The following is a 15320-nucleotide window of genomic DNA, read 5'->3' on the forward strand; positions in this document are numbered from 1 at the left end:
TGCGCACCTAAGACCGAACCACCACGCAGTCACCGCTGGTTTCCTTTGCTTTCGCCTCTGTCAGGTTTACCGGGGCGGACGGACCCAGCGGATTCGGATTTGAGCTCACCTTCAGGCTCAAGAGAGAGGTGGGAGAGACGGCGCCTCCGACGTGGCCAGCGGAACTCATGCAGGGCTTGGCTCGCTATGTCTTCCAGTCAGGTACGTTTCTTAAAGCCGCGATCCACCAGAGTGGCTCTGATGAGTGTAGTAAATATGCTCAGGAAAAGAGAGATGTTACTCAAGAGATTTAGGTAGGAATACAGATAAATTAGATATTAGGGAAATGTTTCAGAGATCATCTGGGGATGTAGTTTTTAGCAGTATTTTTAGTTTTCTAAGAAGGACGGGCATTATGGCGAGATTATAATGGGTGAATGTCTGATCCATACTGCAATCTGGAAGCTGGCGGTGTTGGTATTGCACCTATAAGTTGTTTGCCAACCGCCATTAAAAAAAAAAAAGAGAAGAAGAAGAAGAGTTGCTCTGATAGGGTCAGTTTAAGCGGCTTGTTCTTGGCAGTTTTGCTGCAAGTGATGATATTTGCAGGAGTTTCCTTTGGTTTTGTTTCTGTCCTGTCAGTTCGACTGGAGGATTTTTATTTAAAAATACGTTTCGGCCATCGTCATGCATTTGTTTTTTCATCGTGGATTTTGTGACATATTTGATTTTTGTCTTGATCTACGTACAGTGTGTTGTTAGAAGGATAGATTTCACTGTGCTTGGATGGAAGGGTCCATCCGTTTTGGCTTCCTACAAATTTATGGGGGATCGGGCGCCTCACATTGCCAGGAAGCCTCGTTTCCTGCGTCCGAGCCTTTGCTCGTTTCGTGCAATTCTAAAATAAATATTCTAGGGTTAGGGCTGGACGATATAGGGGGAAAAAAGCATATCAATAATCAAAATCTAAACGTATATTTAAGTGCGCCCCTGGCCATTTTATGTTGTGGCACATAAACACTTAATTCAAACTATTTTATTCAACCAACTTTTCACTAAATCTAGGTTTTAAAAAGGAAAAAAAAAAAAGAACCCGTGCTCTCTAAACTCTTTGAAGGGTGCGGGGCCTGATCACGGAGCGTTCCTGGGTCTGCGACTAGTTGAGAGGATGCGATAACTAGTATTAACCTTTATGATAGGCTAGGGTGAAAAAGGAAGGAAAACTGTTCCTCTATTGAACTTTTGACTGACCCTGATCACACCACACCTCTGTCGATCGATATACACCGTTATTGAATTATTTCCGTCCCTATTTGAGGTACTTTTTTTTTGTCTTTAACGATTCTGTGTTATGTCTAAAAACAAAGGTAGAAGTGGGAGATGCAGACATACAGAAAGAGAGGACAGCTACTCTCTGCGTTACTTTCCAGCTGGGCTCAGTTTGCTTGTGGGTGGGCTCTTCAGTTCAGTGAAGGCTGATTCTTGGCTATCTTCTCCTTTGGTTTTCTTTGCACTCTACAGAGTGTTTATTACCTCCCAAGTAGATGGATTCAGTCAGACAAAAATCAATTTTTAATGCATTTCATTCCACATCTGGACTCCAGTTTCTTCCCTTTCTTGCTACTCATCCTGTTCTATTGCTGTTGATCGTTTTCAGCACCTTGTGATGAAGTTAAAGCATGGAGATGAGCACAGTTCTTATTTTGTGAAACACTTATATTTCTCTTCTTTCATTTTTCTGCAGAAAACACATTCTGCAGCGGTGACCACGTGTCGTGGCACAGTCCGCTGGACAACAGCGAGTCTCGCATTCAGCACATGCTGCTCACCGAAGACCCACAGATGCACCCGATCCAGACGCCGTTTGGCACTGTGAGCTTTCTGCAGGTGAGTTTTTAATACGTCATACAAATAAACGACTGGCTGCCGTTGCTTTTAGCCAACAGAGGGAAACCCAGAGCTTAGTTTGAGCAGCACAAGGTTACCGAATCCAGGCAAAGTCGGATTTCAGCAGAATAAACCTCAGTAACTCCAAATAACAAAAAAAACAACAATTATAATTTAGGTTTTTGTCATGAGATTTGCATCAGTGTAGAAGCAGGACGGTTATAACCAGTTCATCAGCAGCACCTCTGATAGATAAATTAGGGGTGAAAAAAAAAAAACATGAAAAATAAACAGAGACATCCCTGCAACACTTTCTGAAGCTCTGCTCTGCGTAGATTGTGGGCGTGTGTGCGGAAGAGCTGCAGGCGTCCCAGCAGTGGAACGGACAGGGCATCCTGGAGCTGATGCGTGGAATCAGAATGTGAGTAAAAACGGGAGAAAAGCATCACTGGATGCGATGCAGTCTGCTTTTGTTTACCTTAAACCAGAACAGGTTATTGAAAACATTACAGTTATGACGAGTGTGTATGTTGGCGTCTATATTCAATATTTATGATTTAGCCACTTTTGACTGAGTTTTTAATCTCGAAATAATAACAATTCTGAGGCGAATTAAAATTAATGCCATACTCAGAAGGTTTAACTTTGTTGAAATATGTTATTTTTCAGTCACTGAAAATTAAGGTTTTAGTGAACAGTGAAGTGTTGCCAATGGCTCTCAGATTTAAACTCGACGTAAATGAGATCCCCAAACAGAACTTTATCTGTTTGTATTAAAAGCTCTGTCTTATCAGAGTATTGCAAAAGCTCTCTGGTACAGGACATCTGGCAGCAGATATTTAAGTCCCTGCGGATTGTTGGGCGGAGTGTTTCAGGACAGGAGCCGCTTCCTGCTGATTACATGGGCTCCCATTAGGTGGGAATGGCTGGGAAGTCTGCAGACACGCTTAATGAAAACGTGTTGTTTGAGTTCTTCCTGAGGAGGGTTTTTTTTTTTTTTTTTTTGGGCTGTTGATGCTAAAATGTTTATCCAATCCAGTCCAACTATATTTGTAAAGCACTTTAAAATTTCTCAGGGGACCAAAGCTGGGACGGTAAACAGCAGGGTAAAAATAATAAAAAGCAAATAGACAGACTCAAAGACATACAGTAGATAAAACGATAAAATCATAAAATGCGAACTTCAAAAGTCTGTGATTAATAAGTTAACCTCACAGGCTAAAATCAACAGCTCACTTAGTGTCAAAAGGCAAGGCAAAGAGAGATGAGAGACTTGATACACAATGGCAGGTCGGCATTACGCTGAACGGCCGGTATGGGAATATAAAACATATAGGATGCAGGTTTTATCCGTCAGAATTTAAGAAATGTTAATTCAGAGTCGCTATGCTCCTCAGGCGGATAACTCTTCGCAGCGTTATTAACTTTTTAAAAAGATCGTCATCCCGTTTAAAAACCTGAAATCAACCTGGCCGCAGCTGGACATGTGCTTGTTACGCCTTAAATCCCTCGTGTCTTAGTTTTAGGTTCAAGTCTTAATCAGGTAGACCTTTAAATATTTAATCTGAACTTTGAGCGTTTCCATAGAGAGGCCTGAGCTTCTAATGCGATACTGTGGATGAGGGCGTCAAATCGTCTCATAGCTGCTCGGAGGGATCTGACGCAGGTTGGTAGGTAATTGGAGCGTAATAACCAGCAAAACTAACTACGAGTCAAACAAAGATCTGTAGCTAATTTCCTGTCCTGACTCATGGCTAAAAAAAGGCTTAAGCGAGAGACTAGGAAGCCTTTCTTTCAGCGACGTGGGTGTTGATTAGTCAAAACCGAGCACAGTATTGGGGGCGAACACTTTGATGGTAGCGAGTGTCAGCGTGAGCTCATCCAGTGAGTAAAAAACAAACCAGCTGGCTTTGCAGAACCGTATGGGAAAAGTTCACTAATTCACAGTTCTGAGTAAAACGCGGTAGTCATCGTGTTGCAGGTTTTCCTTTGGTAGAGACGCCTCGCTGCCATGATGCAGATGTTTTTCTGTTAAACCCAGCCCCATGTTTAGCTCCTGGTGAATACTGACGTCAGGTGTTGACTACTTGCTGGTGTTTTTGTGATTGGTTTTGAAGTTAACGCTGATTGTCCGGTTCCACAGAGCTGGTGGTCCCTGGCTCATCACAGACATGAGGAGAGGGGAGACCATTTTCGAAATCGACCCACACCTACAAGTAAGGTTTCGTTAAGATCGGCACACAGACGTTTGCTCCCGCATTTCTGCCTTTAGTCGAAGGTTAAAAGACGCCATCTTGAACTGGCTGAGAGTGCATTAAGGACAAATATAGGCGAGTTCATCCGTCTTTTCACTGCAAAAACAGAACTAAAAATAAGTAAAATCTTCTTGAAAATAGTGTATTTGTCCTTGATTTGAACAGGCAAATAAGATTGTCTGCCAATGGAAAGAGTAATTTTACCCCTAAAATAAGATAATTAGATATAATGCACTTGAAATAAGTTGATGGAGATGAGTTATTCCTACTTTAAGTGCAAAAATCTTATTCCATTGGCAGATTATCTGCCAATGGAATAAGATATACTTTAAGTTCCCGTTAAGCTACATTTATGTCAGATCTTTTTTTTTTTTAGGATTGTAGCTCACAGCTAATTGGCTGGAACATGTTTTGTAGAATGTCACAAAGAAACGACAACAAGACAATGTAATTCAGAAAAGTTTTGCCCTCCACAACCATGAGGTGACCGGCTGACCTGAATGTTGTCCAGCAGTCGCTGACGGCCAGGTCGCATAATGTCGTTGTTAAAGAAGATGGTGGTTTTGTTTATTATTGGGAAGTTAAGTGGAAGGAAAAAGAGGAGCAGTTTCTGGCTTCAGAGAGACTTGGCTGCTTATTCTTTATCAGCTGTAAGCCAAACCCATCAGAATAAATAGAAATAGACCAATCTGTGTGTTCTGAACCCATATAGCCAGCGTCACTGACTTTTGGATGTTTTTTTTTATTAATCGAGACGCGGCCCTAAAATGTCGACCCCTGTAGGAGTTTAATCCAGGCTAGTGTTGATGATGGCTCGTGTCTGTTGCACATCCAAGCAGGACCGAGTGGACCAGGGCATCGAAACCGAGGGCTCGAACCTGAGCGGGGTGAGCGCCAAGTGTGTCTGGGACGATCTGAGCCGACCCCCAGACGACGAGGAGGACAGCCGATCCATCTGCATCGGGTCGCAGCCTCGCAGGCTCTCAAACAAAGGTAGGGCGTCTCTTAGACCCTCGGAGGAGGGACTCCACCCCGGGAAGCCGCTCTCTGTAGTTCACCGCTCCTCTCTTCTCCTCCCGCTGTCTTTTAAACAGACACAGAGCAGATCAGAGAGACGCTGAGGAAAGGGCTGGAGTTTAACAGCAAGACGGCCTTGCCACCCATCAGCAGCCAGAAACAGAACCACGACAGAGCTCAGTGAGTTTTCCCTCCCACACACCAGCACACCAGCACGGGCTCCGCTCCGCTCAGCGGCTCCCGGGAGGGGAGCCTCGTTCATGTGCGCGCTGACTCAGAGCGCCGCCGACAACCGAGAGGACGGCGCCATTGTTTCCAAGATACCAGCATGTCTCTCTAGAACTGGGTTCCTCCTGCAGAAACTCTTTCCCCGGTCCATAACAGGAGTTGTGAAACGATCCGCCTACCTTTTTCCCTCGCTTTTCTATCCTGCTGCTTTTCCGCAGTTTCATCGGGATTTTTCTCACTTCAAGGATCCTGGCTTAACAGGGTTCCCGCGGATCCTTAAAAAGTCTTAAAAGGCATTGAATTCTGTAATATAAAACTAAGGCCTTAATTGGCATTAAAATGTCTTAAATCAATCTTTCTTAGGTCTTAAAATTGTTACCAGGTCATAAATAGGATTTTATTTTTGTAATCCTTACCAAACAGTAAAATAATTGACACAATTATAAATGTTTTAATTTCACCAAACGGCTCCATGTAACCATTGTTGGTTCCGTCCCGATAGCAGAACCAATAAAAACTGTTGCAGCCGGACCATAGCTGCGAAAAAGAGTCGGCACTGGTTATGTTGTGGGTTTTTAAAACTGATTTATAGTTTATTTTAGTACGGAACAAAACAAAGTTTGTGAATTCAGTTCAGTAGTTGTTAAAAATATATCTGTAATTTGTATGTTTTTAGCTTTCTTCCTATATGGAATGTTTTTCAAAATTTTAAACATGTCTACTGGGCCAGAAAGTAATGGTTTATGTTAAAATAAACATTTGGGTGAAGTTGTCACAACCAGGTTTATCGTAAAGTTGGTCTTAACTTTTTATTTCAAGTGGCATTAAAAAGTCTTGAATTTAACTTGCCTTATGCTGTAGGAACCCTGCTTAACATTTTGCCCTGTTTTTTTTGTGTGTGTGTTTTTTAGAAGTCGAAAGGACAGTTTGGAGAGCGAAAGCTCAGCAGCCATCGTTCCCCATGAGTTGGTCCGAACTCGGCAGCTGGAGAGCGTCCATCTGAAGTTCAACCAGGAGTCGGGCACGCTGCTGCCGCTCTGTCTGCGGTACTGCCGACTCGCAACGACTCATACGCCCCATTCGCTGCTTTAAAATTGTTTTTTTTTGTTGTTTTTTTATCCAATGAGAGGGTCATCCTGCGTGGGCGTGGCACAAACATATGGAAATAATGTGGGGAAATCCCAGATAGCATCACTTTTTTTAAGAAATGAAAAAGAAACTTTAGAAAAGACGTGTAAAACTCCTCCTCCAATATCCCCACCATAACCCGGCTGCAGGAAAGCAGCTGAATAAAAAAGGTTTAAGATAATCGAAGCTGCAGTGGAGCCTCCAGGGTTTTTTTAGGCGAACGTTGTTCAGACGAGCCCATTTTTGGTTGACCGTCTCTTTTTAATATATTAAAACGGGCGTCCTTACAGTATTCTTTTTACTGTGTAGGACTTTTTAGACTAAGGGAACATTCATTAAAATCTGTAACTACACTTTGCAATAATATCCCCGCGTTTAACAAGATATTTCAGTGCATTTTAAATAGCCAAGACAGGAGAATATAGACTGTATCTGGATATATTAAAAGTATAGGGGCGTCCCTTTGGCGAAACAGAGACTAGTTTTAGAGAAATGACCGGTGTGAGGTCGTGCTTCCTAAATGAAAGCTGCGTGTCCGCCGCAGGCTGCGGGAAAACCAAGGTTCCCGTTTATTTTTTTTAATTCCCCAATAAACTTCCCACAAGTCACAAACGGGAATCATCGAGTATCTGTAATCATTTTTCTACCAATCCTGTCCAAACTGGACCGCCTCAGCATTTTAGATTTGAAGCTAGAGAGTGAAACGCAGACTCCTCAAAAACGATGAAGTAGCCCGTTAATTTCGCCGCTCGACATGAAACTGTAGCGCTGTGCAGTTTATTTCCAGCTTTCAGCGCGTATTTTAAATGCAAACTGCAATCCAAATGACCCGAAAACATTTGTTTTAAGCAGCCACACTTTGTGGGCAATTTGTCACTAATAATCCATCAACTCCTGCAGAAAGTGCTGGACCTGACGTTTTAAAAGATTTAAGACATTTTGAGGCATAGAATGAGTATAATTGGCTCCGTACCAGCTGACCTACTGTGCTTTAAAAGCACCTCATGAAAATAATCTGCAGAGAAGAGCTGATTTAAATTTGGGACGGCGCAAAGAAAAATGGCTGACTTGGTGCATACATGACTAGGAAGGAATGCAGTCGCACGTATCTCAGTCGCCGCCTATATTTATACTTACCCATAACCTCGTCGTCATTATTGATAATATTGTAACAAGTTAAGCTTCCCAGTCTTAGGAGAACATGCAGCTGATTTACAGTGTGGTGTTTGTACTAACCCGCCCGAGTCAAAGAATCTGCCCCCTCAGCTTTGTGCCGGTATGTTTAGCAGGAACAGCTGAAAAGGAAGAGCGTCTCTGAAATGCAGCCGGTAAACAGACTCTGTTGATTTGCCGCTGCTCTCATCTTTCCACCTCCCCAATCTACACTAACTCGTACACGTACGTGTTCACTCTACATTCAGGCTCTACTGAGAGCAAACGGAATCTTTCCAGAACTCCTAACGCTTATTTTTTTTAAGTAAAAATGTCAACAATCTAATTTTTAAGGCCTTTAAAAAAAAGTAATATTTATATCAACATTGACAATGCTTGGTATGAAGTTACGTTTTAGTTGCGTCTAAGGTTTCTGCTCCTTATATTGACTTATTCTAATTGGTTTGCGGAAACCAAAGCAGGATATTTTATTCTCGTCCAGCGGTTTTATCTTTAATAAGAATTGTCATTAAAACAGACGTAATGACTGAAACCCGCCATCATTAACTGATACGAAGGTTAGTATATATTGTGAAATGGGGTTAAAGTTTGGTAACCTGCATGTTAAAGTACAGGAGTCACATGTCTGGGTCAGAGGAGAGCAGAAAATAAAGTTATATTTAACTTGTACAAGATATTAGAATGCTTGAATATACAGGTGCATGTGAAAAAATTTGAATTTTGTGTGAAAGTAGCAAAGTTTTTCAGAAAGTGAATGTCATATATTATATAAAATCAATATACATGGAGCGATCTATTCCTAGCCTTTGTTTCTTGTAATTTAAATAAGTTTAAGTTTAAATAATCTTGGCTTACAGATAATAAAAACCCCAAAATACAGTGTCTCGGGAAATTGGAATACTGTGAAAAAAGTTTATCGGAAAGTCTTGGTGTCACACCCTAAGCAGCTAAATAACTCAAAACACCTGCAAAGGTTTCTGGAGCCTCTAAACAGGCTCTCAATCTGGGTCAGCAGGTGACACAGTCAGGGGGAAGACTGCTGACTGAATAGATGTCCAGAAGAAATCATCAGCACCCTTCACAAGGAGGGGAAGCCACTAAAGGTCATTGCTGATGAAGCTGGTTGTTCACAGAGTTCTGTATCCAAGCACGTTACGCAGGAAATTGAGTGGAAGGAAGAAGTGTGGTGGCAAAAGGTGCATCAGCAACAGGGAGAACAGCAGCCTTGAGAAGATTGTCCAGCAAGAATCTGGGGGAGCTTCACAAGGAGCAGACTGAGGCTGGACTTGGTACCGCAAGAGCTACTGTGTACAGATCAACCCTAAAAATGGGCTACAAGCTAGCTGGGCTAAGGAGAAAAGGAACTGGACTGTTGCTCAATGGTCCAAAGTCCTGTTTTCAGATCAAAGTAAATTCTCCATTTCATCTGAAAATCAAGGTCCCAGAGTCTGGAGGAAGAGTTGATGGGAACAGAATCTGCCTTGCTTGAGGTCCAGTGTGACGTTTCCACAGTCAGATGGGTTGGGGTGCCTTGTCATCTGCTGGTTCTGGTCCACTGGGTTTTCTGAAGTCCACAGTCAGTGCAGTTATCTGCTAGGAAGTTCTAGAGCACTTCAAGCTTCCCTTGCTGACAAGTTGTATGAAGATGCAGATTTTATTCTCCAGCAGGACTTGTCACCTGCCCACACTGCCAAAGGTACCAAAACAGGGCAGTCAAACTTTTTTAAAGTAGCAGGCTGTACACTATCAAGTAGGAGGGTGCACTTATGCCGGTGCCCGAGCCCCAGAGGGGAGAATTTTGAAAAATAGACTCTCCCTGATATATTTTGGAAGCTTTCAAGACAGGTGATTATTTAAATATTAGAGTCAGAGTGCATGTTTCAAATTCAATAAAAGGCAAAAAATGTGAATGATCAATTCTTCAAAAACATTTCTTTTTTATCATTATTCTTAAAACATTATTTTTTCACATGATGTTATCATCATGTTTTAACAAGGTAAGGTAATCTCCATTTGCATAAAAGTTGTTTAATTTGAATTACTAGCACCACATAAAACAGATCAGATTAGGTGAGGTCTATTCATCTTATTATTATTATTCACAGTTCTGTTCTAAAAACGATCGTAACATTTCTTCACGAACAAAGTCGAATTTTTATGATAAAAATACAGGGTTGGAATTTGAAATTGAATTCACATGTTGAATTTATTTCAGTCATATTGCTCTTTCGAAATCTCTTATCTCAGTTTAATTTCACTTGCACTCATCACACACACACGATATCGTATCATCGACGAGGATTCTAGAGACGAACACAAAATGCATCCCCTGAAAAACTTTGATAATTTGCTGCTGTAATATTATATTATATGTAATATTATAGATTTTTCAGAATAAAAAGCAGGGATGTGCATAATCAAAAAATATCAGAAATACAATTATAGAGCATTCAGTATTGTAAGAAAGCCCACGCTGTTTCTGGATAAATACATTATTGTACGAGTTAAGTTCTATTCCGTATTATGCCTCTTTCCTTGTAAGTTTGAAATGTCCCATGCTCCTGAATGCACCATAGCTTTCTGACGCTCGTGAATGCATCACACTGGTCTATGAACGCAGTGCTGTGTGCTGTGCACGTTTGATCTTCGCTTAAAAAGCTTTGCAGTTTCAAAACTCACGTCGGCTCTCACGGTTTTATTGCACTTTTCGGCATAACACCGGTCTGTGTTTTGATCGGAAAAGTAGCATCTCGGTTGGAACAACGAACCCAATCACTCGTTAATGTTGCTCTCAGTGGAGACAGATGCTAAGCTGGTTTTTGGGATGTATAATCGGGGAAAAGTTGGCGGCGGCAGGAGCTGCTATAGACGGCGATTTGCCGCCGTTGACCGGCTACTTTTGACTGCCCTGCCAAAAGCTGGTCCAGTGAAGTCTGGTTTTCCTGTTCTTGATTGACCAGCAGGATCCCCTGACCTGAACCATATAGAAAACCTCTGGGCTTTTGTCAAGAGGAAGATGAGAGACACCAAACCCAACAAGGCAGATGACCTAAAGGCCGCTACCAAAGCAATCTGGGCTTCCATTACACCAGAGCAGCGCCACAGGCTGATGGCCTCTATGCCACGGTGCATTGATGCAGTAATTCACGCTAAAGGAGACACAACCAAGGATTGAGTGCATAGAAATGGACTTACTGTTCAGAAGCCTAACATTGGTGCTCAAAACATCCTTTTTTGATTGGTCTGATGCCAGCATGTCCCAAGTGCATCCTTGAGGCCATTAGCTTGAAATATTTTACTATATGTGTAATGAATCTCTATAAAATAACCATTTCACTTTCTAAAATGACTGGCTTTCACATAATATTCTATTACATCTTTTTAGCCATACCTGTATAAATACAGTAATAAATAAATCTGTTAGTTTCTTTATTCTTTGAAATTTCAATAAAAATGATACTAAAAGGTTTGAAGTGAACAAACTTTTCAGGACATCCTGCCGCCAGCCTGGTGTAGATGAAGACGGCCATCTTGGAGCTACTGAAACATTCCCTCTGTGTTTGACTGTGTGCAGGGGCAGGTTACTCCACGGGAGACACTTCACCTACAAAAGCATCAACGGAGACACGGCCATCACGTTCGTGTCCACGGGGGTGGAAGGAGCTTTTGCCACTGAAGAGCATCCGTACGCAGCCCATGGCCCCTGGCTCCAGGTACGCACACCCACTGGCTGTTGTGTGTGTGTGTGTGTGTGTGCTGTGTTTGCGCTCAAATCTTTCATCTAGACCAGGGGTGTCCAACTCATTTCTACATTGGCATCATGAAGTGGGGTGCTTGCGCAAGTTTTGAAAGTCTTAATAAGTATGGAATTTTGAAACACTGTTTTCCAGACCTTGAAAAGTCTTGAATTTTGTGTGAAAGTCTTAATAAAGTATGGGAAAAAAAATATATGTTAGAATTTTACAGTATGCTCAAAGACATTGTGAAATGAGAAATAGGAAGGTAGGCTATAAAACTATAATTTTACTAACTGGTCACGTACTGTATTAGCCTAATGGCATCAAACACTTGTTTGATGTGAAATTCATGTACTTGTGATTTTCATGTTTTGAAACATTTTCATCAGTAAAAGCATAATTTACTGTGAATAATGCATTTGTTCATTAAATACTAGCCTATAAAAATTAACATTTCTAATAAACAGTTTGTACAATCTCAACCAATGAAGTGGGCAGTAGGCACACAAGTATACAAGTACATAAAGTTAAGGTCTTGGGGGAAAAAAATATCAGTTTTAAAAAAGTCTGGAAAAAGTCTGGAATTTTAATTTGGAAAAAGAGCAAGCACCCTGTGAAGTCATTAAAAGGGCCGTTTGCACCTGTATAGATGATGGTTTTGATTTCAGAATTTCATTCCAGTTCACATAAAAAATTGGAGAAATTTCACAGTAACATAAAAGTGGCACCTTAGTCCCAGTTTATACAGTTTAAATGCAAAAAAAAAAAAAAGTTGATATGGGGGCGAGTTACACTTTAAACATCGTTCTGCGTCACTTTTTCTCTCGTTTTGGCCATTTCTGGGTTGTTTTAATGTGTTGTGGGAAAACTAGTGGCAGGATGCTGTTACTACACAGTCAAAAACAATCAACATTCCCTATAGGAGGCACAGTTTTAGCCACTTTATACACTTTTAAAAGGCTATATAGCTCTACTTTATGACTTATGCCTTTTTGGCTCTTGAGGGCCGGATAAATTGCCTTGATGGGCCGGATTCGGCCCGCGGGCCTTGAGTTTGACACGTGTGATCTAGACGGTGTCCTCTGTCCATGTAGATACTGCTGACCGAGGAGTTTGTTGAGCAGATGCTGGGGGATTTACACGAGCTCGGCTCTCGAGATGAGGTAAATAAATAAATGTGCTTTTGGTTTTACTTTCCGTTTGCCTACCTTCCTCACCTCCAGTGTCTTTTCTTCCCGCTCAGACAAAACTACCCAAGGAATACAGCTGGCCGGAGAAGAAGCTGAAGATTTCCATCCTGCCGGACTCCGTGTTTGACAACCCGTTGCAGTGAGACAGAGAAAATACATACGGAACATTTTTTTAAAGGGCACCGCGGCGAACAGCAGCGCTCCAGGAGCCCGCCGAGAACCAAGCAGGAACAAGGGGCACACATACGCCGTGATCCGCGGGAGCCTGCTTCCCTCCAGAGGACTATCCTGGGGATCAACTCCACATTTCTCACTGCTACTGTGTTCCCAGACCAGGTCCGCCGTTTACAACCCCTCTCTGAGGCTCCGATACCCTTTTCAAATCTCCAACCCGGCCTCAAACCAGCCCGTTCAGATGTTTGCTCTGTGAGAACTTCGCCGAGAGGCAAACGGGTTGCTTGAATTGCTCCAGGAAAAAAAAAAAAAAAAACTAAAACGTACATCACCAACGCAGCAGAGCATGCATGTTTGATCATCAGAAGCAGCCGCTGGGGTTGTAGCTCATAAAACACGTCTATTTATTCCAGTTGCCTTAGAAAAGGGACTAAAAATTGCAAACCAGTTGATCAGTGTTGTTTTCGGTCACAACTTTTTCTTTTTTCTTTCTTTTTTTTGTATAGTATTTACAAATGCTGGACATTTTTCTTTCCTTTTGTGTTTGTCTTCACGCCAAAGTTTTTGACTGTAAGTGTTGTGTGTGTGTGTTTGTGTCTCAGTTCCTTAAAGACTCCATAGCTAGACCTTCGTTAGCCTCAAGCTATGGTTACCTATGCTGCTGGCGTAGCTGCCTTCACGTCCCTGTGCCAAGAACCTAACCACCCCCACCACCACTTTACTGGGGGACATTTTAGCGTTTCTTCTCCTCTTGCAACCAGTAGAGTTTTTTTTTTGTTTTGTTTTTTTAAGTTGAGATGCATCGTTTTTTCTAGAAGTGTAGGAGAGAAGATGCTCTTCAGTCACACGATACAGGACCTCCTCAGTGCCTTTAGCTACCAGCTATTGTCCGTTTGGCGTACATCGCCCGGTCGTCTATAAACGCGTCTGTTTCAGTGAGAGCCGCCGGTACAGCCGCCGACCACCGTACTGCATTCCCCGTCAACACTAACGCGTAAAACCAGCATATCTTGGCGCGGCCTTACTGATAACGACTCACGATGGCGTATTTATGTTTGTCTTTTTTTTTCTTTTTTTTTATCCAGAATGAAAGAAAATTTTAGATGTTGAATTTTTTTTTTTTTGTTGTTGTATCATTTTTTATGTGTGAACTGGCTGGCTGTAATCCTAAGTGCATTAAAGAGTGTAGCTATTACACAAATAAATCAGAATCACTGATAGCAACGCGTCGTTGGGTCTGTTTTCTAATGAGTACGCGTGCACATAAGGCACGGTGCTGTCTCTGCCTTCAGCTGTTGATAAATAAACCTAAATATGCCAGGAAAGAGATGACTGTAGCAAATGCGTGTCTGGTAGTAACTTAATTATGAAGGATTAGTGATGACAGAAGAGGTGGAGAATATTAATGAGTACAAATTAGTTAGCGCTTTCTATTAAGCTCTGCCGTCTGATCTTTGGTTTAGTTTTAATTAGGTTTCAGGTCCAGACTGACTGCTGAGCATTGGCGGACAATGTTCTTTAGAAATGGTGTTAATATGCTCAGGTTACATTGATCTCATTTAAGTTCATTTTCTTCTGTTTGATAGACAACTTCCAGACAGATTAACGCCTACCATACCTTCAGTTATTCTTATTTTTTATTTTTTTATTTCAAGCGAAAACCACTGAACTCCATGTATTTTTTGAGGACGTTACATGAAGAAGCATCACAGAGCAGTGCATGATGGTGACGTGGAATTACAACGATGAATGGTCTTTTTAGGTTGTTTTGCAATTAAAACTTGAAAATGGAGTGGTTTGTATTTGTAGCCCACTCCTTCCCGTCCTCAAAATAAAAACCAGTGCAACCGACTACCTTCAAAAATAATATAGGTAGCTAAATAAAGACGACCTGCGTGTCATTTAGGCATCTGCATTGATGCGATCATCCTGTGAAGGCCTGAAAGGTTTTTAAGAGAACATTAGTGAATGGAAAGCAAAAACCTTACATAAACAATAGCCAAAGTTCTTAACATCTAATTTAGCACTGTTGAATTCATCATCCTAAATTAAATTAAAAAAAAGAGAGAGAATTGCACAAATACAGGCAAGGAGAGCATTAATCAGAGAAGCAGAGAAGAGGCCCATGGTGAGGGTTGAGTCTGTTGACAGAGCAACTATCGGTGCTCCATTAATCTAGCCTTTAATGGCAAAGTGGCACTCAGAGAGCGATCGGTGAAAGAAAACCACAACAGGTCCTGTTTGCTACCACTACCTGTGTTGGAGACACGTGGAGGAAGCTCTGCTAGATAAGACCAGACATAACCCTGAACTCAACATCCACACAGTGACACATGGTAGCAAAATGCTGTGGGATGCTTTTCTTCACTAGGGAGGGTGGATGGAGCTATTTACTGGACAATCTAGGAAGAAAACCTGTCGGAGGCCGTAAAAGACTCGAGAGAAAACCCTGAACTGTATAGCCAGAGCTACGATTCAATGAATCGGATCAATGCATATTCGTGTCAAAGAATGACCCAGATAAAGGCAGCAGATAATCTGTGGCAAAACGA

The 15320-nt window shown here is 41.8% G+C and overlaps 1 protein-coding gene across 2 annotated transcripts in view; it reads left to right on the plus strand.

Annotated features, from left to right (window-relative positions):
• Window positions 1-13992, plus strand: part of sufu (suppressor of fused homolog (Drosophila)) — a 14930-nt gene extending 938 nt beyond the window's left edge. Inside the window, exons 3-12 of one of the 2 annotated variants that reach the window (XM_036126010.1) lie at window positions 65-201; window positions 1724-1866; window positions 2202-2287; window positions 4010-4082; window positions 4958-5114; window positions 5216-5318; window positions 6278-6412; window positions 11242-11380; window positions 12499-12567; window positions 12648-13992. In XM_036126010.1, the coding sequence (XP_035981903.1) occupies window positions 65-201; window positions 1724-1866; window positions 2202-2287; window positions 4010-4082; window positions 4958-5114; window positions 5216-5318; window positions 6278-6412; window positions 11242-11380; window positions 12499-12567; window positions 12648-12737 (1132 nt within the window). In that variant the 3' untranslated portion in view covers window positions 12738-13992. The remainder of the gene's footprint in view (window positions 1-64; window positions 202-1723; window positions 1867-2201; window positions 2288-4009; window positions 4083-4957; window positions 5115-5215; window positions 5319-6277; window positions 6413-11241; window positions 11381-12498; window positions 12568-12647) is intronic. The other variant, XM_036126011.1, reaches the window with a different exon arrangement.
• Window positions 13993-15320: the final 1328 nt, after the last annotated feature.

The sequence above is a fragment of the Fundulus heteroclitus genome, chromosome 22 (genome assembly GCF_011125445.2).
Source record: "Fundulus heteroclitus isolate FHET01 chromosome 22, MU-UCD_Fhet_4.1, whole genome shotgun sequence".
Classification (NCBI taxonomy): Eukaryota; Metazoa; Chordata; class Actinopteri; order Cyprinodontiformes; family Fundulidae; genus Fundulus; species Fundulus heteroclitus.